Here is a 23,992-nt window from a genome sequence, read left to right as displayed (position 1 = left end):
TCACCCGCTCTCTACACGCACTTTCTGGGAAAATACACTCCCTCCACCAGGCTCTTCGTACCAATTCTCTCAGAACCCTGCGAGAACTTAACGGGAACTCAAGCAGTGGGCGCTTGAGGCAGCAGGATATGCCCTATTCCCAGCAGGATCCACCCTAAACCTGGAGCCACCCTAATCCAGCAGGATCCACCCTAAACCTGGAGCCACCCTAAGGAGGATCCACCCTAAACCTGGAGCCACCCTAATCCAGCAGGATCCATCCTAATCCCGGAGCCACCCTAATCCACGAGCAGGGTCACCTTTCAACCAAAAATGCCATGTGTCATGGCTGTCAGCACTTGTGCAGTTTCCCAGAGCAGCATGAGCTCTTCATTCCTTCTGAGAGATGGAATGGGGGTAGGAAGGAATACAGAGTTTGGCTTTGAGACTCTTTTGTTAAGGTGAAACCTGTCATGGGCTGGGGGTGTGGCTCAGTGGCAGAATACTTGCCTAGCATGCCCAAGACCCTGGGATTTATCCCTAGCACTGGGGGAAAAAAATGAATTTAGGTCTGCAATCTCTTCTATGGCCTGTGTTTGATATCTACTATTTCACTTTCTTATCAACCATACTATAACAACCTTATATTTAGCTTTATGGTGCTATTAATAGCTTGATAGCTAGTCAGAATAGCAGTCAACATTTATAAGCACACACCTATGTATCCTAATTCCCAGGCACAGGAGGCCTAAGTTGTAGGTAACATACTTCAAAGAACAGTTGGAACCTGGACCTTTTCTCCCACCTGTTATTAAATGGAGGGTGGTTGTTCCCTTTGCAAACTGCACTGTAGGACTTAGCTAGAAGCTTTATATCAGCTTCTGGCCTCATGGGTTTCCCAGTTCAGAGGGAAAAATAGAAAATCAAGTAATCACACAATTAAGTGTGAAATCACAGCCTTAACAGCTGTTACAAAGGTGCAATGTTCAGCATTATGATTGAAGACACTCTCACAATAGGTAGGAGTTAACCAGGTGACAAGCAGGAGCAAGAAAACACAGTGGGGGTGGGGGGTTGTGCATGGGAAGGGAAAGATCACACTCCCAAGGTCCAGAAGTTAGGAGGGATGAAAGTCCATAGGAATCTCTGTTCACCCACAAGTGGCCTCAAGGTTAGAAGGAGAGTGCCAACTTCCCAGAGCGAGAACCTCACTTGGCTTGTTCTCTGCTGTGTCTGCCTTGCGGGGTGTGAGGCAGGTATCTGCATTCAAAAGCATGCAGCTCATTTAGTGAATGATTTTTTTTTTTAATATTTATTTTTTAGTTTTAGGTGGACACAATGTCTTTATTTTTATGTGGTGCTGAGGATTGAACCAGTGCCTCATGCATGCTAGGTGAACACTCTACCATGGAACCCAAACCCTAGCCTGTGAATGGGTTTTATTTGAGCCTTGGCATATACTTAGTACAGTGCTGGGTGCTGATGGGAAGGAGCTAAATGCAGGTCCTTGCCCAGGAAGCACAGTGTAGGGGGCTTCCACATGTATATAAGTGCCCCAAGGGCTCCATTTCCTAGGAGAGGCCTCAGTCGCACATTATATAAGTATACCTAATTCAAAGTGAAGATTGGAGGGTAGAGATGGTACCCTGACTGGTGGTATGGACTGCTTGTAAGAGGCAGGGTCAGAACTAGTTCTCTGACCAGAACCTGGACAAGGATTGTGTGTGTGTGGGGGGTGGTTATGGAGGGAAGGTTGTTGTGTCTGGGAGAGACTCCTCAAAGATCTCATTAAAAAATATATATGTGTGTGTGTGTATATATGTATATATAATATTTTTAAAAATATTAAAAACAGGCCAGGCAGGTGGTATAGCAGGGTTTTTTTTGCCTGTGATCCCAGAGACTTGGCAAGTTGAGGTAGGAGGAACACAAGTTCAAAGCCAGCCTCAGCAACTTAGTGAAACCTTGTCTCAAAATAAAACTTTAAAAGGGCTGGGGTGTGGCTCAGTGGTTAAGTGCCCCTGGATCAGTCCTAAGTACCAAAAAAAAAAAAAAAAAGAAAAAAGAAAAGGCTATGAAGCAGATAAAATTTCTCCCTCTTCCTCTGCTTTATCAAAATTTTGTATAATTTCATTTTGATTGAGAATAGCTCAAAATGGTTATTTTAAAGTGATGTCTTTGGGGTTTGTTTTTCTGCTCCTTCATTATTTATGGTTTTGGGGCAAGTTACTCAACCTCTCTAAATTTCAGCTTATTTGTCTGTGAAACATTGATGATAATAATAACATTTGACCTTGTGGTCTTGAAGATTTGGTGAGTTAAGTGTCATAAGATGACAAGGATTTGTTAAGGCTGGGGTTGTGGTTCAGTGATAGAGCACTTGCCTAGCATGTGGGAGGTACTGGGTTCATTTTCAGCACTGCATATAAGTAAAATAAAGATCCATTGACAACTAAAAAAAGTGTATTTAAAAAAAAAAGAACTTGTAAATAATATCATGGGTTTGGGGCTGGGGCTCAGTGGCAGAGCACTTGCCTAGCATGTGTAAGGCTCTGGGTTCAGTCCTCAGCACCACATACAAAGAGAAGCACATAAAATAAAGACATGTAAGGGCTGGGGATATAGCTCAGTTGGTAAAGTGCTTGCCTCACAGCATAAGGCCCTCGGTTTGATGCCCAGCACCCCACCCCACCCCAAAAATAAAATAAAGACACGCTATCTACCTACAATTACAAAAAAAAAAAAAAAAAATTAAAGAATAATAAAGTCATATACAGGGGCTGTGGCTGTAGCTCAGTGGCAGAGCACTTGCCTCACACATGTGAGGCACTGCGTTCAATCCTCAGCACCACATAATATATAAGTAAATAAAGATATTATGTCTGTCTACACTAAAAAAATACTTTTAAAAAAGTCATATATAGGGGCTGGGGTTGTGGCTCAAGTGGTAGAGTCCTCACCTAGCACCTGTGAGGCACTGGGTTCGGTCCTCAGCACCACAAAAAAATAAAATAAAGATTGTATCCACCTAAAACTAAAAAATAAATATTTTTTAAAAGTCATATATAAATGTACAAATAATAAAAATAATAACAGGAAAGTGATAATGTAGCATCTCAGTGAGGAAGACATAATCCAGTTCTTGACTTCTGTTATTGCCATCTTTTGTGTCTAATCTGTACCATTATCTTTCTGCATCCTGGATAGGTGTCCTGTTTGCCGGTACTGTCAAACACCTGAGCCAGTAGAAGAAAATAAGTGTTTTGAGTGTGGTGTTCAGGAAGTAAGTAATGGATTATGGAAAAGAATGATGAATACAGCTTTATTTGCCTGGGATTTTCTTCTACCCAGTGTGGCTTAAAGTCTTTTTGACACACACACAAAAAATTAAAATGAGTCTCAAATACATGCCTTCTAAGCAAAAGTACTTCATGCTATTATTGTGGGTTTTTTTAAAAGACTTGGCCGTTTATTGACAAATTGTGAATTTTATTTTGCTGTTTACATAAAATTCCATAGAAATCAGAGAAAATGACCTATAAAAGCATTCTGTTGCATTTTTAAACATATTTATCTAAAACTCCTGTAGGAATAACTCTAAGTCTCATTCTGTATCAGCCCCTTCCCATCCCAAATGGGCTAATTCATGTATTTTTGTTTAACTAAGATCTTACCTCTTCCTTGGCAGAATTTATGGATTTGTTTAATTTGCGGGCACATAGGATGTGGGCGATATGTCAGTCGACATGCTTATAAGCACTTTGAAGAGACACAGCACACATATGCCATGCAGCTCACTAACCATCGAGTCTGGGACTATGCCGGAGGTGAGCATCACTCTGATTTTCTAATTTGGATCTATTCTCTAAGGAGACATTTTCCTTCAGAATCTCTCCACTTTCTCTCACAGCTTGAAGCATCATCTTCCTGTCAGCTGTTGTAAAAACTCTTCATGATGCCCTGTAGACTCCATTTCCCAGGAGTGGCCTCAGTTGCACATATATAAGGGGAGTTTCTACTTCCACTCTTGCCCATTTTTTAAAATTCAAATGATTTAATCCAGTTTTTAAAAAATATTGCAAGACATTTCACATAGACTTGTAAAAACAAAAATTTTCAGTTAAAAGTGTACGGAGACCTTTTTCATTTTGAAGGAACCCACATTGGTTGACTAATTTCTTTTCTTTAGATAATTATGTCCATCGACTGGTTGCAAGTAAAACAGATGGAAAAATAGTACAGTATGAATGTGAGGGTGACACTTGCCAGGAGGAGAAAATAGATGCCTTACAGTTAGAGGTAAGATGCCTATCAGCTACCACTTAGTACCTATTCCTACTGCTTCTTACTATTCCAACTGGAAGGGTTGTTTGACTTTTAATTTTTGCTGTTTACTTTGCATGTAAACTTCTTCTTTTTTTTTTTTTTAACTTCTATCATTGCTATGAAGGGTTAAAATATTTTTATACCATCTGTTTTTGTTTTTGTTTTGAGTAGCAGGGATTGAACCCAGTGATGCTTAACTACTGAGCTACATCCCAGCCCTTTTTTTTTTAAAAAAAAAAAAAAAGAAAGAAATTATTTTGAGACAGAGTCTTGCCAAGTTGCTGAGGCTGGCTTTGAACATGTGATCCTCCTGCCTCAGCCTCCACAATTGCAGGCAACACTGTGCTCTGCACATCTGTTTTTCTTTATTGAAAGTTTAAGCTTCACTGTGCCTTATTATTTTCAAGTGACATTCCTAGTTGTTTCCAGTTCAGGTTAGTTAATTTAAACAATCTTGGTTATCTTTTGTAGCTGCAATAAACTGAAAATTAGAATGTTCCTTTGGCATCACAGTAGCAGCTGGAAACTGAACAGACTTGATCAGAATGAGGATAACCCATTAGTATCTTTCCATCCCCAGAAGTGTTTTTGTACACATTGGACTGGGGTTTTTTTATGCTTTAGAGGCTTGGATGTTTAAATGTTGACTCAAAGTATATATTTTATGAATTAGAGGCTGATATGCTTAAAGCCATTTTCTGAGTATTCATATATATGAAATAACAAAATTAGTACGATCTGGTTTTTCTCCATAGTAGTAAATTCCATCCATCATAAAGTTATTATAGTATAAAGTCTATTTTAAGTTAGGAGAAGTTTCAGCATAAGTTCCATTTTGTGTAAATGCAAAAAAAAAAAAAAAAGATTCTTTTTTTTTAATTGGTATTTATTTTTTAGTTGTAGGTAGACACAATATCTTTATTTTATTTTTATGGGGTGCTGAGGATCAAACCTAGAGCCTCACGCATGCTAGGCAAGCGTTCTACCTCTGAGCCACAACCCCAGCCCCCCCCCCCCATTTTTTATTTATTTTTTTAGTCATAGATGGACACAGTATCTTTATTTATTTATTTTTTTTATGCGATGCTGAGGAGCAAACTCAGTTTACCTAGCCTCACACATGCTAGGCAAGCACTCTACCTACCACTGAGCTACAACCCCAGCCCGCCCCCAGAAACAAATAACAAAACAAATACCTTAACCTTCAGAGGAAATGGACATTTGAAAACTCACTTATCTATAGATCTTTAAAGATCTGATGGTTTCAGCAAAATGGCCCAAAATAAGAACAATATTGCTATCAATAAATTACTACACTGATAGAGAAAAGATCAAATCCCCTTTAAGTTTTTAGAATGGCTCTTCCACGTTAACTATGTTACACACATTTTGTTTACTCAGGAAATATTTATTGGGTGGGAGGTGTAGCTGAGTGGTGGAACATTTGCCTTGCACGCTTGAGGCCCTGGGTTCCATCCCTAGCCCCACAAAAAAATAAAAATTCCAAAAAAAATAAGAGAAGAAAGGAATATTGTTTTATCAAAGGCTACTACCTTGGAGCCACTATGTCCCATGCTGTGACTACAACACTGAACCAACTCCCTGCCTTCACAGAGCATATATTCTAGCGGCACAGGTGTTCTTTAATTGTCCTTTCTCTCTAGCCTACAAACATGTTTAGATCCATTCTGATTCTAGAGTAGTATTCCAAAATGGAGATTTGATTTTGCCAATGCTTGGCCTTAGAGTTTGCCCATATTTCTCAACATGATACCCACAGGCTTCCACAAGCCCTAACTCTCTGTATTCTGTACTCCAGCCTCCTGGGTGTCACTTCTTTATTGCTGAAGAGACTCTGATCAGCCACAGCACTCTCTTGGCCCAGCAGGTCTCTGCAATCAGATCTCTGTGTATCTGTCTCTGTCAAGAGCCCTCTCAAAATCTTGGTTTCTCTCAGAAGTCCTACCAAATGCTGCTGTAATATACTATCTGTCCCTTCCCTGTAGTTTCACAGCACTGTTCATTTATTCATGCCATCATATAGCAAATGTTTCTTGACATCCAGCATGCACCAGGTTCTGGAGTTAAAGAAAAAGATATAGTTCTTACTTTGAGAGAGTCCATAGTCTACTCTGGCAGCAGGCAGGTAAACCGTGGACTACATACTAGTGTCATAAGAGCTATTAATGCTAAGCATGCACTGAGAAAGCCAAGTGGAGGCAGTTAACCAAAGGACTGATTAATGGATGGTTTGCTTGGAGTTATATATAGATTTTTATGTGTGTGTGTATGTGGTATGGAAGATGGAACCCCGGCCTCATGCATGCTAAGCATATGCTCTGCCACTGAGCTATACTCCTATCCCTGAGTTGTACGTAGATTTAAACCCATTGTGATTCTTCTTAAAGTCAGCTGGACCAGAATAAGTTTCTATAATGTACATTTCTCCCAACTGGGTTACAAGCTCCAGGAAAACAAAGTATAATTCGTCATCTCTGTGACTCCTGGCACAGCACCTGTTGGAAAGAGTGGAAACCAAAAGTAGTATACATTTTATGAGCCTGCCACAGTGGCATATGCTTGTAACCCCAGCTACTTGGGAGACCAAGGTGGGAGGATCCCTTGAGCTCTGAGCCATGAGTTTGATAACAGCCTGGGTGGCAAAGCAAGACCTTTCTCAAACAAACAACAAAGCTGGGCATGGTGGCTTGTGCCTGTAATCTCAGCTACTTGAGAGACTGGCAGGAGAATCACAAGTTCAAGACCAGACTCAGTAACTTAGTGAGACTCTGCTCAAAACTGAAAATTAAAAGGGCTGGGAATGTGGCATATGGCTCCATGTTAAAGTGCCCCGGGTTCAATCCCTATACCAAAAAAAAAACTTGCTGGGGGGCTAGGATTGTGGCTCAGTGATAGAGTGCTCGCCTCACACATATGAGACCCTGGGTTCGATCCTCAGCACCACATAAAAATAAATAAACAAAATGAAGATACTGTGTCCATGTATAACTAAAAAAATATGTATATATATTTTTTAAAAAGTTGCTGGGGCTGGGATTTAGTGGTAGAGCACTTACCTAGTATGTGCAAGGCCCTGGCTTCAATTATCAGCACCTCAAAAACAAACCAAAACCACTACATTCTGATGGTTACTTTTATTCTATTGATCAAAGTCAGGTTTTAATTGGATTTCAGAGACTGACAGAATTGACTTACATTTTGTTGTTTACTCTCTATTTCTAGTATTCATATTTACTAACAAGCCAGCTGGAATCTCAGCGAATCTATTGGGAAAACAAGATAGTGCGGATAGAGAAGGACACAGCAGAGGAAGTAAGTCTGTCTCGTTTGGTGACTGCTGAAATGCCATCTGGCAGGGCAGTCTTATGGTGGGTGGGAAGCAGAGGGCAGGGGAAAAGGAGTCGTTAGAATCTTCCTTCTGAGTCTGATAAATGGTAGAGAACGGTTTTGCCTCTAAAAAGAAACCTTGGGGGTGCTGGGGCTGAGCTTAGTGGCAGAGCACTTGCCTAGTATGTGTGAGGCACTGGGTTCAATCCTTAGCACCACATAAAAATGAAACAAAACAAAGGCATGCTGTCCATCTACAACTACAAAAAAAAAAAAAAAGGAAAAAAAAAGAAAACTTGGGCTTAAAGGATTGTAATTTTCAAGCAGTTTATGCAATTCTGTTACAAACATAAGGTATGTATATAAGGGCTTGTAATTTGAGTCAGCCAGTTGGTTTGTCAACTTGGGAACAGCTGCCTTTGAGAGCAGCTTTGAACTTGTGAGGCTACAAGATGGTATTAAGCTCTTCTAAATTAAAGGAAATAAAATTGGGCAGAGATGTTAAAGAGTTTCAGGGGTCATCCTGGCAGGATATTGGGCTGGGTCAGTGGTTTCCAGATTTTAACAAAATAAAGATGCCATCCAAACCAGGCATGCTGGCACACACCCAGCTACCTGGGAGACTAAGGCAGAAGGATTGTACATTTGAGGCCTGCATTGGCATCTTAGCAAGACCTATCTCAAAATAACAAAAAAGACCAGGCTTGGGCTGAGGTTGTGGCTCAGTGGTAGAGCACTTGCCTAGCATGTGTGAGGCACTGGGTTTGATTCTCGGCACCACATATAAGTTACTAAATAAATAAATAAAAGTCCGTCAACAGCTGAAGGAAAAAAAAAAAAAAAAAAGACCAGGCTTGTAGCTCAGAGCTTGCCTACTATGTGTGATGCCCTGAATTCAAACTCCGCTACTGCAAAAAGAAAAACCAAAAAAGATGCCATTCAGCTCAAGCCTGTAGTCTCAGCTACTTGGGAGACTGAGAAAAGAGGATTACATGAGGCCAGACTAGGCAACATAGAAAGATCCCATATCAAAAAGCAATTAATTTTAAAAAAAATATGCCATTCAGTTATTTCATGATGTGAAAGAGAAAAGTGGTGTGGTTTGGGTGGAAAGCTGGGTAGAGGACTCAGACCCCTCCCAGCTTGATTTTCCCTTTATTTCTAGCATGTACAAAGAATCCCGAGAGTTCCAAATAAGGTAATTTGAAAAACCATGAGAGTTTCTATATAATTAGGGCTCTAGGAACCATTCTCTGGACTTAGGGACAGGGTCTGTAATTAAATAAAGACATTTTTGACATTTTTCTTTTTCTTTTGTGGTGCTTGGGATTGAACCCAGGACCTTGTGCATGTGAGTGAAGCACTTTACCAACTGAGCTATATCCCCAACCCAAGACTTTTGACATTTCTAGTGATTACTGTAGTGACTTGGTGAGTCACCACCCTTACCTGGGCTTGCAGAGCCAGGCCTGGGGCCCATGTCTGCGTTGGCTATGATTGCAGACCTACGGCCAGGGTCCAAGCTCTTGTTATGCTAGGCCCATGGGCCCCACTTTCTGGGTCTGCCTATAAATGAGAGAAATAGGGTTCTTTTAGAATAATAATAATAATAATGCTTAACACCAACTTTAAAATGATCTAAAGTTATTGTCAAAATTCTTACAAGAACCTTCCAGTCAGTGCAAGTGCCTTTCCAGAGGCACTTGAGGTCACTGGACTTTGTAATTCTGAATAGGGCTTGATTGAAGCACACGTGGGAGTGGAGGCAGAGCCCTTGGTGTCACATTATAGACTCACAGGGAGGCGTGTTGGCAGTGCTTCTGCAGCCTCACTAATGGGGTTTTCTATGGGATGTAGCAGCTTGACCACCTCAAATCTTTCATGCAGACCTTTGAGAACTCAGCTCAGGAATCTCTCTGCCCTTTGAGATTCTTCAGGATTGACTTCATTTCCTAAAACATGTCAGTGAAAGCAGGTTGGGGCAGGGAGAGGAAGCACTGAAACTTGCTTACATTTACTTTTAGGTAAACAGAGGCCAGGGCAGCTCCAGGTCAAAGTTCACAGGGCTTAAAGGATGCTTTTGTTTTCTGATAACAAATATCATTTATCCATAAGTTCATGGCTAATACAAGCCTATTGTCCTGCCACTGTCCTTTATTTAGCCATTCTTCTATCCATTAGCACCCTCAGCATTAGAGAATGCAGGGAGAACAGTGACCTGGACTCTGGGCTACACTGACAGATTCTTGTTTGGGAGGCTCATAAAATGTTCATGTTGCCAGGTGTAGTTGTGCACACTTATCATCCCAGCTACTTGGGAAGCTGAGGCAGGAGGATTGGAAGTTCCAGGCCAGACTAGGCAACTTAGTGAGACCCTATCTCCAAAAAACAACAACAAATGGCTGGGAATGTATCTCAGTGGCAGAGTCTGAATTCAATCCCCAGTGCTACAAAGAAAAAAAAATTCCACGTCAAGAGGGGAGTGATTGAGGTTGAAATTCATCATGGATTTTAGTCGTAAGTACTGTTTCTTGCTGGGCATGGTGGTGCACACTATAATCCCAGCAGCTTGAGAGGCTGAAACAGGAGGATTGCAAGTTCAAAGCCAGCATCAGCAACTTAGTGAGGCACTTAGTAATTCAGTGAGGCCCTTTATAAAATATAAAAAAGGGCCGAGGATGTAGCTCAGTGGTTAAGCAACCTGGGTTCAATCCTCAGTACCAATAAATAAATAAATAAATAAATACTGTTTCTTCCCTAGTGCCTGAGGCAGTGCCATTGCTATAGCATGTGAGCCGAGTCTAGAAAATAAAGCTTATACCCACTTGAAGGTTCTTAGTTTTCATGGGGTCACATTATGGAGTCACAGAAAGGACTCACATATGAAAAACACATAGTGAGCAGTACAGGCAAATTACCTAAAGATGACTCTTTTTTGTTTGAACCTCTAGCTCCATTTAAATCAGTATTTTTCCAGTTGTGGATTCTGAAATGAATATAGTGGATCACAGCTGGCATTTTTATTGCATAGAATATGGTAGATATAAAGTGTTTAAGAGTATTTCACATTATTTTGTGAAACTCGTTTTTGTTTCATGTCTATATCTATTCACTGTTTCTTACTGTGGTCTAGCGCTTGGAAATGGTTTAAAGGCACTAACAAACCTTTGTAATATCCATCTTTAGCAACATTAAAAGCCTCTTTAGAGTTATCTTTTTTTTCCCCCTTGCCTATGAATGAACCCTGGGGTGCTTTAACATTGACTTTCATCCCCAGTTCTTTTTATTTATTATTATTATTTCTTGAGATAGGGACTCACTAAATTGTGAATGGATTAGGGCCTCACTAAATTGCTGAGGCTGGCCTTGAACTTGTGATCCTTCTGCCTCAGCCCCCCAAGTCACTAGAATTATAGGGATTACAGGTGTGTACCACTGCAGCCAGCTAGATTTACCTCATTTTTCATCTTGATTTAAATGTGTTTGGCTTAAGCATTTTCTCTGACCAAAACATACAGTTTGATTCCTTTCGATAGTAATTTTTGTCCTTTCCAACTTCACTGAAGAGTGAGTTTGGGAGCAAATGGGAAAACAATGTAATAGTCTCTGATTTCAAAATAACGTTGAAAAGAAAATTAATACCAAAATAAAATTAGGGCAATTTTGAAGCTATTTTTATTTTTTAAAAATATTTTTTAGTTATACATGGACACAGTATCTTTATTTTTTTTATTTACTTTTATGTGGTGCTGAGGATCGAACCCAGTGCCTCACACATGGGAGGCAAGCACTCTACTGCTGAGCTACACCCCAGCCGCCCCGTCCGTATTCTTTTAAATTAAAGAAATTGGCTATAAAGTTAATTGCTACAAAACAATTATTATTTTTTTTTAAAAGGGCAGTGCTATTAGAGACCAACTAGGCTGTATGAAAATGTTTAGAAAGAGAGCATATGCAGAAGCATATGCCTGTAATCCCCTTAACTCTAGAAGCTGAGGCAGGAGGATCGAGTGTTCAAGGGCAGCCTCTGTCTGCAACTTAGTGAGTCCCTACTTAACTAGTGGCACCCTGTCTCAAAATAAAAAATAAAAAGGGATGGGGAGAGCAGGGGTTGTGGCTCAGTGGTAGAGAGAGCACTTGCCTAGCACATGTGAGGCACTGGGTTCGATTCTCAGCACCACATTTAAATAAATAAAGGTCCATTGACGACAACAACAACAACAACAAAATATATATATAATATAGTGTGTGTGTGTGTATGTATGTATGTATGTGTGTGTATATATATCTATATATATGTAAAGGTTTGGGGATGTGACTCACTGGTTAACTTCCCTGAGGGATTCAATCCCCAGTTCCAAAAAAAGGAAAAAAGAAAGAAAGGTTGATTTCTCCTGCATGATCAATCTCACATGCATCATACGCAGGGTCTGCTAAGGATTCAGATATGGCGCAGAGGTCGTGTCTTCTCTTCAGTACAGCTTTGGCCTCTAGTGTACAGAAAGAGTTTTAGAACTTGGCTTTGGATCAGGCTTGGTCTTAGACTGGATTCACCACCATCAAGCTAAGTGACCTTGGGCATATTGCCTCACCTTTCTCTGAGGCTTAGTATTTGTCAAAGGTACCTTATCTATGGCATTGGCTTGTTGTGAACAATAAATGAGATACTGCCTATGGAACACATAGCCAGTGCCTGGACCACATTTAAGGGGGATAATTGGTCCTTAAAAAGTATTGTTGTGGGGATTGGGGCTGTTGCTCAGTGGTACAGTTCTTGCCTAGCATGTATAAGGCACTAGGTTCAATCCTCAACACCAAATGTCTGTTTATATACAATAAATAAATAAAAGAATTTCAAATCTCGGTCACTTTCAGATCCTATTATTGCCTCATGGTCCACTCAGCCTCTCCTTTCCCCTTCCCACCTATTCTTTTCCCAGTGTCCTTCAACAATGGAGTTGAGGGGCTGGGGATGTGGCTCAAGCGGTAGCGCACTCGCCTGGCATGTGTGTGGCCCGGGTTCGATCCTCAGCACTACATACAAACAAAGATGTTGCGTCCGCCGAAAACTAATAAATAAATAAATAAATAAATAAATAAATAAATATTGAAATGCGCGCTCTCTCTCTAAAAATAAATAAATAAATAAAATAAAGGCATTGTGTCCATCTACTACTAAAAATATTTTTTTTTAAAAAATGGAGTTGAGGCAGTTTTTAGGTCTGTTGGCCTTTACACTGAGCCAGTCCAGTTTCCCTCTAGCTGGTCTCCAGTACACTCTTAGCTAGGATTACTGCTATCTAATACACCAAAATCTTAAAATTCTCTTTTAAAAATAAGACTATGTCATATGACTTAGTTCTCTAGACATATATTGTCTTTACCTCCCAAACATGGACTTTGTGTTTCATACAGCTTGCTGGTATGTGAGAAAAGTAATAGTTTGGGGTGGGGGGTGGAGATAAGACCAAAAAATGAGAACCAGTGGATTATTATAACTTTTGAAATGTAAGCACAGAAGGGAAAAATAATGGGGAGTGATTAATAATGGGAGGCCTGCTCTGCCCTCTGGTGAACCAACTCCTGCTCAAGGGCCTGAAACTTGCTGGTCACCTTCTAACAGTTTCACGACATTTAGCAACTTCTGATCCCTTCTTCATTAGTGTTCAGGAACAGTAAGCAAAAAAAGAATTTCTCACAATTTTCATTCTTGTTACAGAAATGCTTTCTATATATACATATGGATATATTTATCTTTTTTTTAAGTTGTTGACAGACCTTTATTTTATTTGTTTATAAGCATTGCTAAGAATCAAACCCATCAGCAGAATTTATAACAGTTTATTGTACCTAGAAATACTCATGTATACAGTTCCACACTGGAAAATTCTTAGCAATCAATCAAGTTAATTACCGAGCCAACTTAAGAGGAAAAAAATGGAAAAGAAACTAAAATGTTGGGTGAATTCTACCAAAGTCAGCCATGGTGGCTGTACTGGCACAGAATATTAAACTGAGTGTGACTATTTTCACTGCAACAAATGAAAAAAACAAAATGTGCCTGTTGTTTAAAGCACTCAGTAGAGGGCTGATGAAACTATTTTTTTTTCCTTTAATACATGCACTCTTGAGTCCTAGTCACTGAGTGCTTGTTCAGACAGCACACGAGGGGTGAGAGTGCGTCTCCTAGCCTTAAAGTGGGAGGTATGCCAGGCGCTCAGAGGCTTTCGTTAGCGTGCAGAAATATTAGAAAACCTCATTGACTGATCAATTTTATGTATTTGAATATCAGAAAATTGAAATTTTCCATAATTATTGCTCATCCCTAATCATGTTCAACATCATACTTACTCATTAGAGATTTCAGATGAATTCTTAAAATTAAAAAAAAATCTTCATAGTACTAATTTTGTTTCTTTATACAGTTTGCATTTGGTGTTAGTGCTTGCAATTATATTAAAATCAAAAGCTGATTTTTAAGGCATATATAATTAAGGATGCCACTCTCTTGTTTTATACCAATAATTTAAAGATTGATATGCTAAAAAAATCAATGCACAGCACTAAAGCATGAGCTAGTTTCACCTAAATCTGTAAAAAAATATTAAAGATTTTATATTTTTTTCACTGGGAAGAAATTCTTCCTGGATGAAATTACAAATATGTGTAGAATATATTTAATAAAAGACTTATAAAATAGCTAAATATAGAACTTCAATATAGATTGGCGTGTAGTATATAGAACAAGATTCCATATAAATAACTTTAGCCTTTTTAAAAATGAAGTTGCAGGCTGACATTATGTTCTATACTCAGTAAGTGTTCACAGCCCTTACAGACATTAAGTGTAAATTGTTTCAGATGTTCAGCTTTGTTTAAATGCAATCAGGTTGTTTGTTCGTTGTTAATGCTTTGATGAAAAGGCTTTATATGCAGTAGATCTACAAAAATATTGTTCCTACTGATCAGAATTAAATTTGTATAGAGCAGAGTTTTAAAATGAATGTAAATAGCACTAAACATTTTCTTTCTGCAACCTGTACTTATAGATTCCTTCTGTAAACTAAATTAAAAAAAATATATTGTAGTACATTTTGGTGGTAATTTTAAAGGTGTTGATTAGGTCAATAATTGTTTAAGCACTGTCTCATCCATGTTAAAATTGTTTTCTACTTTTATTTCTGAATCTTTTAAAATTCATTTCAATTAATATTTTGTTGTTGGTTTGGAAGTAATCCCAATGTATATTTGATATTTAACCTGGTTAATTTGTGCACAGTCACAACAGTGGATAGAATTATGTAGTCTCTGTTATACTAAAATGTTATATTCAAGAGATGTTAAATATTTACATGCTTTGTTGACTTGCTCAAATGCGAATCCTGTTAGTGTTGACTGAAGAAGAATCTGGTAGTTTCTTAATTGGGCAATTAACCATTTATGGCTCTATTTTTCTTTTGGAAAACTACTGGTAATTATTTTTAGGACTTATTTTGATTCTAATTACTCCTATTTTTCCAAAGTTAAAGACTATCAGTTAATCATGATTACATTTTTCTGGTGGTTAAAAAATTCTCTGTTTTCAATATAGTTTTTTGTGTGTTTCCACATTATATATTTTTCCCTTTTGCAAGACTTCAATTTAGAGTTTCCTAAGTGGGATAAAATGATTCATTAGTAGAGAAAGAATTGTGTCACTTAATATCTAATATTATAGTTGTACAAAATGGAAAAAGAATAAAAAGTAGCAGTAAAATTATATACTGAAAACACCAAAAATTTAGATGCCTTAATAGTATATACATGAAAATACTCAACTATCGTTTAAAAACAATTCCTCGGACTGCCTGATGGTTAAAATATAATTGATCCATATCCAAGGCTACTATTGAAGATCCTCTGCCAAAAATAGCCCCTCACTTAACCTGAAGGTGAGAGCTGCATAGACCCAGTCATGTAAATAAAGCCTGAACTGCAGGCCTGTGCCACTGCCCAGCGCTTGGCATCTGACTCATCTCTTACCTGAAGTGTCCTAGACTTAAGTATTCTGGACAAAGCAATGCTTTTCTTTTATTAAAACCTCAGCATGTCTCCCTGATCTGAAATATTTGCTTTCTTTTCAAAATAAGTTGTATCTTATCATGAAAAATATAGTATCTAACATCATCATTCACATTGAGGTTTTCTCATAACAAACATCTTTAGTTTTAAGAAGTCATCTTGACCAATGTTACAGTAATTTCTGTTAACTGATTGTGGTAAGCAATGTTAATGTGAAAAGAAATTAAAACTTTCTTTATCTGTTGTAAAAAAAAAAAAAAAAGAATCAAACCCAGTGTTTCACATGCTAGGCAAGTGCTCTACCACTGAGCTACAACCCTGGCTCCCAGATATGCTTTCAAATGATTACCTCACCTTTTCTAGATTTGGTTTGTCAAAATCATACACTGATAATTGGGGAAAATCGTGTCCAAGGACAACACAATTTAGCATGATCCCTCTTTGCTCTTTCAGATTAACAACATGAAGACCAAATTTAAAGAAACGATTGAGAAGTGTGATAATCTGGAGCACAGACTCAATGATCTCCTGAAAGAAAAGCAGTCTGTGGAAAGGAAGTAGGTATAGTTGGTCTGTTATTCAAATTAGCCACTTTATGGTAACATGCCCTGTCAACAGATGATTCCCTTCATTCTTTTGGGAGGACCTTCAATTTCAAGTGTGTACATCACCAGGTTTTCAAGAGATTCCCTATAAGTGGAGCAAATTTACTGTGACTCCTTATTTACTAAAAAATGCATTATTTCACCTGAGGTGGATGGCCCCCTGCCATCTGCATCTTGCAGCGAGGCAGATGGCTTCCATTTTTGTTGGTAGGAAGGAGTTTCCTTGTGTTCAGGGCCTGCAGCTGCTATGAACCATGGTTGATAAAACTGGAAGTTAGGAAGGAGTCTATATCTAAGCCAGAGATGTCGTTGGCTTTAGCCAAAGAGGTTGAAAATAGAGCAAGGAGCCAAATGATTAGTGTGGCCACTCTCATTTAAGAAGATAGTTGTTACTGATTAAAATTATCTTTCTGATTTAGGTTATATTCACTTTGGAAGTGAATGGATTTATTGTGTTCATACAAATAGATAAAACATACATTTAAGGGGGATAATGGGTCCTTAAAAAGTATTGTTTGGGGCTGGATTGTGGCTCAGCGGTAGAGCACTTGCCTAGCACAGGTTGGACTCGAATTTGATGCTCAGCACCACATAAAAATAAAGGCATTATGTTGTGTCCATCTAAACCAAAAACTAAATATTAAAAAAAAAAGTATTGTTTGGGGGTTTGGGGCTGTTGCTCAGTGGTACAGTTCTTGCCTAGCATGTGTAAAGCACTGGGTTCAATCCTCAACACCAAATGTCTGTTTATATACGATAGATAGATAGATAGATAGATAGATAGATAGATAGATAGATAGATAGATAGACAGACGGACGGATTGTTTGGGAGGCTGGGGATATAGCTCAGCGATAGAGCACTTGCCTAGCATGCACAAGGTCCTAGATTCAATCCCTAGTACCATAGGGAGAAAAAGTATTTTTTTTCTTTAACATTATTTTGGAATAATTTTAGAATAATAGAAAGACTGCAAATATAGTAGCATCAAGATTTCCTAATACTCTTCACCCATTTTCTCCTACTGTTAAAAAACATTTTCTAATAGTTTCTTCTTGTTGTAGAAAAATATATATGGAACACAGGATGTGCCATTTTAACATTTCTAAGTATAAATTCAATAGCACTAAGTGTACTTTCAATGTTGCAAAACCACTACCATCCCTATGCTTCCAGAATTTTTCATCACCCCAAACAGAAACTCTCTCACCAAATTTTTTAAACCTCTATAAAAACAACACTGCAATATTAATAGAAATTTTTAAATTTTCTTCCACTTTCAATATCCTAACAAATTGAGCTGAGTTAAAAAAATTAGTTAAAACTAGATGCTCTTTTCACTTCCTGGATCCTAGTAAGTGGTAACTTGTTTGTTTGTATTTGTTTTTTAATAGTGAATGTTGAACCCCAGGGCACTTTACCACTGAGCTACATCCCCAGACATTTTTATTTTTTATTTCAAGATAGGGTCTCTACATTGCTTACAGTCTTGCTAAATTGCTGAGGCCAGCTTTGAACCTGCAATCCTTGTGCCTCAGCCTCCCAAGTCACTGGGATAATAGGGGTGTGCCACCATGCCTGGCACATTATCTTTTTTCTATAAAAACAGTACTGCAGATATTCTCTTTGGTGAAATATTCTTTTTTGGAAACATTTTCATACTAGCATATTTAGATCTATTCTGATCTTTGTTAACAGTTGCATGATTTACATTGTATGGATACACTATAATAATTTTAACCAATTCCCTATTGATTAACATTTAAATTGTCTCCTGTCTTACACCGATATAAACAGTGTTTTAATGAGCATCTTTCTTCATTCATCTTTTTATAGGATAAAAAAGTAGAATAGCTAATAGCTATGTCAAAAGGCATGTGCAGCTGGGTGCTGTGGCCCATGCCTGTAATCCCAGCAGCTCAGGAGGCTGAGACAGGAGGATTGCATGTTTAAAGCCAGCCTCAGCAAAAGGGAGGTGATAAGCAACACAGTGAGATCCTATCTCTAAATAAAATACAAAATAGAGCTGGGGATGTGACTCAGTGGTCGAGTACCCCTGAGTTCAATCCCTGGTATCCCCTAAAAGCGGGGTGGGGCATGTGCACTTTTCTTTTTTAAGCAGAACTGGGGACTGAACCCAGTTGTGTTCTACCACTAAACTGTATCTCCAGCCCACCCCTCCCCCCTTTTTTTGGAGATATAGTTTTGAGATATAGTTGTCCAGGCTGGCCTCAAATTTAATGATCTTCCTGCCTCAGCCTCCCAAGTTGCTGAGATTAGAGGTATGCACCACTATGCTCGGCTGTGAACTTTTTGTTGTTGTTTTTTGGTACCAGAGATTAAACTCGGGCACTCAAACACCGAGCCACATCCCCAGCTCTATTTTGTATTTTATTTAGAGACAGGATCTCACTGAGTTGCTTAGTGCCTCCCTTTTGCTGAGGCTGGCTTTGAACTGGCGATTCTCCTGTTTTAGCCTCCTGAGCCACTGGGATTATTGGTGTGGGCCCCTGGCATTACAGGCATGGGCCACTGCCCAATTTAAGAGAATTGACTTCCAAAAAGTCTGTACCAATTTACACTTCAGTGTAAACATGTTGGTGTGCCTTTTTTTTGTAAATTTTTTTAATTTGTTCTAATTAGCTATGGGAGGCAGTAGAATGCATTTTGACATACTGTACACAAATGTAGCACAACTTCTCGTTCCTCTGGCTATATATGGTGCAGAGTCACACCAGTAGTGTAATCATACATGTATATAGGATAATAATGTCTCTCATTCTACCTTCCTTCCCATCCCCACTACCCCAGCACTCCCCTCACTCCCCTCTGCACAATCCAAAGTTCCTTCATTCTTCCGTAACCATACACCCCCCACTACAAATCAGCATCCACTTATAAGAGAAAACATTCAGCTTTTGGTTTTTTGGGATTCCTTATTTCACTTGGCATGATAATTTCCATCCATTTACCTGCAAATGTCATAATTTCATTGTTCTTTAAGGCTGAGTAATAGTCCATTATATATGTGCACCACATTTTCTTTATCCATTCATTGGTAGTAGGTGTGCCTCTTCCAGTGGGCTCTTTAGCACTCTGAAACATAAAAATGGTATCTCAAATGGTGTTTTCATTTATAATTCTTATGTGTAAGATTGGGCATTAAGAATAGGGAATTCCCAATTCTGGAAAACCCTTTGGTTAGAATAAGCATCTTTTTTTCTCCTCCAGAAATGCAGTGAGGTCAGAGCAATTGACTCTCCAAGAATGTCACTTTTCCTCATAACTTCTTTATTATAGCTATTTCTCTGAGGCATCCATTTAACTATGGACTGACAGAAGCATTTTTACCATGAGTCACACAAGTTTCTGCTACTGAAAAATTTCAGATGCTTAAAAATTGGCTGGAAGCTACACCTGGGTTAACAAGAGCAAAATTCTTTCTTTGCCTAGCTGATTACAGTGGCAGCAAACCAGTCTCCCTCAGCAGAGGAGGGAGGGGGAGACTGCTCTAAAATGGATTCTGAGGTCGTGGCCTGCTGTTCAATCCCAGAGTAGAAAGGCGACTGTGTCAGCAAATGAAAAGATATGCTTTTGTCTTTGTTTTGCAAAAGGTGCACTCAGCTAAATACGAAAGTGGCCAAACTCACAACTGAGCTCCAGGAGGAGCAGGAAATGAATAAGTGTTTGCGGGCCAACCAGGTCCTCCTGCAGAACAAGCTAAAAGAGGAGGAAAGGTTGTTGAAGGAGACCTGTGACCAAAAAGACCTTCAGATCACCGAGATCCAGGAGCAGCTGCGTGATGTCATGTTCTACCTTGAGACTCAGCAGCAGATCAGCCATCTACCTGCTGAGACCCGGCAGGAAATACAGGAAGGACAGATCAACATTGCCATGGCCTCCACCTCCAGCTCCTCCTCTTCAGGGGGCAGCGGGAAGCTGCCCTCCAGGAAGGGTCGAAGCAAGAGGGGCAAGTGATCTTCAGAAAAACAACATCCCTGAGACTGTTCTCCCTGGCACTGAAGGGTGTGCTGGGACCTTTGGCTAAATGGGAGGGTGGGCCCTAATAAGTACAAGTAAGGATCAAGCCACAGTCGTTTGGATCTTTCATTTGCTAGTGTGGCATAGTGAATGTAGAGGGTGCTGAGAGAGCAGATGCACCTGAACAGTGTTTTCAAAGGTGGGTAAGAGTTCACTAACCTCAGACATTCTAATGACCATTTTGCCTTCCTGCTTGGTAGATGCCCCAACTCTGCTGTGCATTTTTCCGTTGTATTTATTGAGTTGGAGTATTTGATGTTTAGCTGTAGGGTAGTTTTAAGACGTGAAGTTTTTCATAACCTCAAAGGTAATGTTACCTAGCACTAAACCTCCCAGAGCTGATAGCAGCTGCTCTAAAGGCAGGCTCCCATTGGCTACTGAGGAGCTAGGAAAATTCCCTAGCTCCAGTCTCATATCATTGCCATCCCTCCCTTCCTCTGGGGAGTTGAAGAATTGTTTGAATGTTATATGAAGATGGGCTGGGTTGTAAGCCAGGCAGTGGCTTGTCACCAGCAGCCATCTCTTCTTGCCCTACAGCTAGCCAGGAAAAACAACCCAGGACAGATTGAGTAGACATAGTGTAGGAAAAATGGTGGCAGTTCCACTTAGTTTATTTCTGGTGACTCCACACATCATTATGCACCTCAAATAAGAAAGAGGCTTAATGAGTATTCAAGATCTAAATCTCAGAGTGGATTTCCTAGTATCTAGCAAGAATAAGAGAGGAAATTTATCATCCATGTGAAAACATAGAATGAGGCCTCTGGCTAGCTAATTGTGTATTTTGCTGGGATCAGTATTTTCTGAATGTTTACAAAAGATCCGAATTCATGTTCAGGTTGCAGCTAGAGGGAGCTTGGGCAGATTTTCAATTATGCTTTCAAGATATAACCAAAGGCTGTTACTAAATCCTAAAATTTGAATTTCAACAGAGCCCCCTTTAAAACAGTCATGTAATGCTTGTTATGGACTGAAGAGGGGTTGTGTACTTTCTCTAGAACCAGAAACAAGATAATTCGTGACATGCCATAATTGAGTGAAACTGAAGCGAGACCCGTGTTGGAATTTAGCTTCTAGAAGAGGGAGCTGGACATGTTAACAAGGCATACTGTTAAATGATGGGTTTTGTTTTCTGCTTTATAATTAGCCAAAGGTTTTAAATTGTCACATTGAATAATTATTTTTTAGGCTGTGATTGGGCCTCATCCCCTTTGACTTAAATGGTCCTAGGTGTTGTTAATACATCAGCTGTGTTGCTAATCACTATCCATTTTGGGGGATATGCTGCAGCATTTCCTTTCCCCCCCCCCCCACCAAAAACAAAAAACAAAAAAACCTTAACTGTAACTTTGCAAAATGAATGTACTTAGTCAAACATTCTTAATTTTTACTTAGGGCAGACCAATGCTAATGCTATAAGTCCTTCTTGGACTTTAATTAATATACAGATATCTTAAAGCAAGAGTGGGAATGTAAAGCATAACCTAATTGTCTTTCCTATAGAGATTCTATTTTATTTAAAATCTATTTTTACACTAGTTAGAATCCTGCTGTTTTGGCCAAGTACTTGTCTTGCATGTCTGACCTTGCAGAAGCTGGGGTGGATTGTAGCATACTAATTAAGAAGTAGTTTACAAAGCTTGCTCCTCATTTCATTATGATCGCCTCCATCACGCGGCCCAGCCTCCAGCTGGCAGAGCTGCGGTTTTCAGCACAGGTGGGACAAATGCTCTGGAAGGCTGTGCCCAGAGGAATGAGCAAACAGGCAAAGGTCCCCAAACTACTTGAAGGTTTAAAAGAAATGTTCCAGGGTGTGTGGGGGGGGAATCTTATCAAGATATGTAAAGAAAATGTTATTTTAAAAGAAGGTCAAAGAGTTATGACAATTAGATAAGACAGGAGCTGTTAGTGTTCTCTTCAGGGTGGAAATGAACCACTTAATTTACCCATACTACCTTGAACAGTGAAATTGCATTAAAATAACCAAACTTTGAAATTATTATGCTGTGTGAAGTTTGTGTCTCTGACATTTGCTTAGGAACACATATCTAATCAAGAAAGTCAATGGCCTGGATTTAGAGATAAGCATAAAAATCAACTCTTTGACAGGATAGTGAGCAGCTGGATTATCCATCTTTTCAGCCTCTTTCCTACAGCTCCCCAAACCAACAAAAAGTAGGAGGAACCTAAGCTGGCATGGTAGCATGTACCTGTCATCCCAGCTACTCAGAATGCTAAAGCAGGAGGATCACAAGTTTGAAGCCAGCCTGGGCAATTTAGTGAGACTCTAATAAGGGCTTGAGTTGTAGCTCAGTGGTAAAGCACCTCTGTGTTCAATCTCCAGTACCTGAAAAAAAGAAAAGAATAAAAAAGCCAAACCAAATATAGATTAGGGGAAATTATCTGAATTTGAAGGCTTGAAGTAGGGGAAGACCCAGACACATAACTCTTTTGTAAACAAAAAGGAATTGATTTTTTTTAACCTGAGACTTTTACAGGCCTTAAAGCTGAGATTTTTTTTTTTTTTTTTTTACACTCACAAATGTGACTCCTTAAGGACACTGGGTAATATAAGGCACTTGAAGCAACTACAACTGCCAAGCAAAGCTGCTGTCATTCAAAGGGCTGAGAAACTTAGGTAGATAGCCAACCAGGAATGTGAGAACTGGAAAATCATGAAGGAGCAACCTTCCATCATTGTTTGGAACCCTCTTCTGGTGCAGTTAGTAGGCACACTCTCAAGTACTATATATGATTTGGCCATGGTACGTGGTGCCATGTTGCTTAGGCTGGTGGCGTATTTTGCTAGTGTGATGAAGTCTATAGACTTATGTAAAAAAGGAAAGAGTCATTTCACATTTGGAGAAAACCATTTTATTTTCTCTGGGATAAAGCTGAATTCACTACTGCCTAATGGTCTTCTGCATTCCTGCTCTCTTGGCAGCAGAAGGGAAATTAAGACTCTGGAGAATCAATTTCTGCTTCTTATTACTTTATACATATATTTTTATTTTTTGATACCAGGGATTGAATCCAGTAGTCCTTCACCACTGAGCTATATCCACAGTCCCCCACCCCCTTTTTGAGACAGGGTCTTGGTAAGCTTCCCTGGCTTACCTGGAACTTACAATCTTCGTGCCTCAGCCTCCTAAGTCACTGGGATTACAGGCTTGCACCACCAAACTTAGCCAATTTCTGCTTCTTAATAGTGCAGGGGAGCTGGGTGTAGTGGTGCATGGCTATAATCCCAGTGATTTAAGAGGTTGAGGCAGGAAGATCCTAAGTTCAAAGTCAGCCCCAGCTACTTAGCAAGGCCCTAAGCAACTCTTCAAGACCCTGTCTCAAAATAAAATATAAAAAAGGGCTGGGGATATGGCTCAGTGGTTAAGTGCTTCTGGGTTCAATCCCTGGTATCAAAAATAAATAAAAAATAGTGGAGGGGGACATCTAAGTCACTTAGATCTAGCCATTACTTTCATCAATCTTAGGATGCTACTGAGTATTCTGTGGCAGGCTTCTGCTGCTGGCCAGACCCCCCTCCTTTTTTTTTTTTGGTGGCGCGGCTGGAGATAGAACCTGGGACCTTCTACATTGCTAAAACACATGTTCTACCACTGAGCTACACGCCCAGCTC

General features: G+C 39.4%; 1 protein-coding gene and 1 long non-coding RNA gene across 3 annotated transcripts in view; one reads left to right on the top strand and one right to left on the bottom strand.

Annotated features, from left to right (window-relative positions):
* Brap (BRCA1 associated protein) overlaps positions 1-22,357 on the top strand; it is a 36,549-nt gene extending 14,192 nt beyond the window's left edge. For both annotated transcript variants that reach the window (XM_046446187.2, XM_046446186.2), the window contains 6 exons: positions 3,187-3,262; positions 3,668-3,806; positions 4,169-4,278; positions 7,549-7,638; positions 16,168-16,271; positions 19,932-22,357. In XM_046446187.2, the coding sequence (XP_046302143.1) occupies positions 3,187-3,262; positions 3,668-3,806; positions 4,169-4,278; positions 7,549-7,638; positions 16,168-16,271; positions 19,932-20,295 (883 nt within the window). In that variant the 3' untranslated portion in view covers positions 20,296-22,357. The remainder of the gene's footprint in view (positions 1-3,186; positions 3,263-3,667; positions 3,807-4,168; positions 4,279-7,548; positions 7,639-16,167; positions 16,272-19,931) is intronic.
* LOC131424229 (uncharacterized) lies at positions 9,107-22,882 on the bottom strand. Its single transcript, XR_009226923.1, has 3 exons — positions 22,569-22,882; positions 19,290-19,413; positions 9,107-9,219 (listed from the first exon to the last, which is right to left on the bottom strand). It is a non-coding gene; the product is annotated as an uncharacterized LOC131424229 (long non-coding RNA).
* Between the last annotated feature and the right edge of the window lie 1,110 nt (positions 22,883-23,992).

Source organism: Marmota monax, unplaced genomic scaffold (genome assembly GCF_021218885.2).
Source record: "Marmota monax isolate L192 unplaced genomic scaffold, Marmota_monax_Labrador192_F-V1.1 WCK01_AAM20220418_F8-fsc00092, whole genome shotgun sequence".
NCBI lineage: Eukaryota > Metazoa > Chordata > Mammalia > Rodentia > Sciuridae > Marmota > Marmota monax.
The sequence above is the reverse complement of the archived record's forward strand: the minus strand, read 5'-3'. Positions and strand labels throughout refer to the sequence as shown.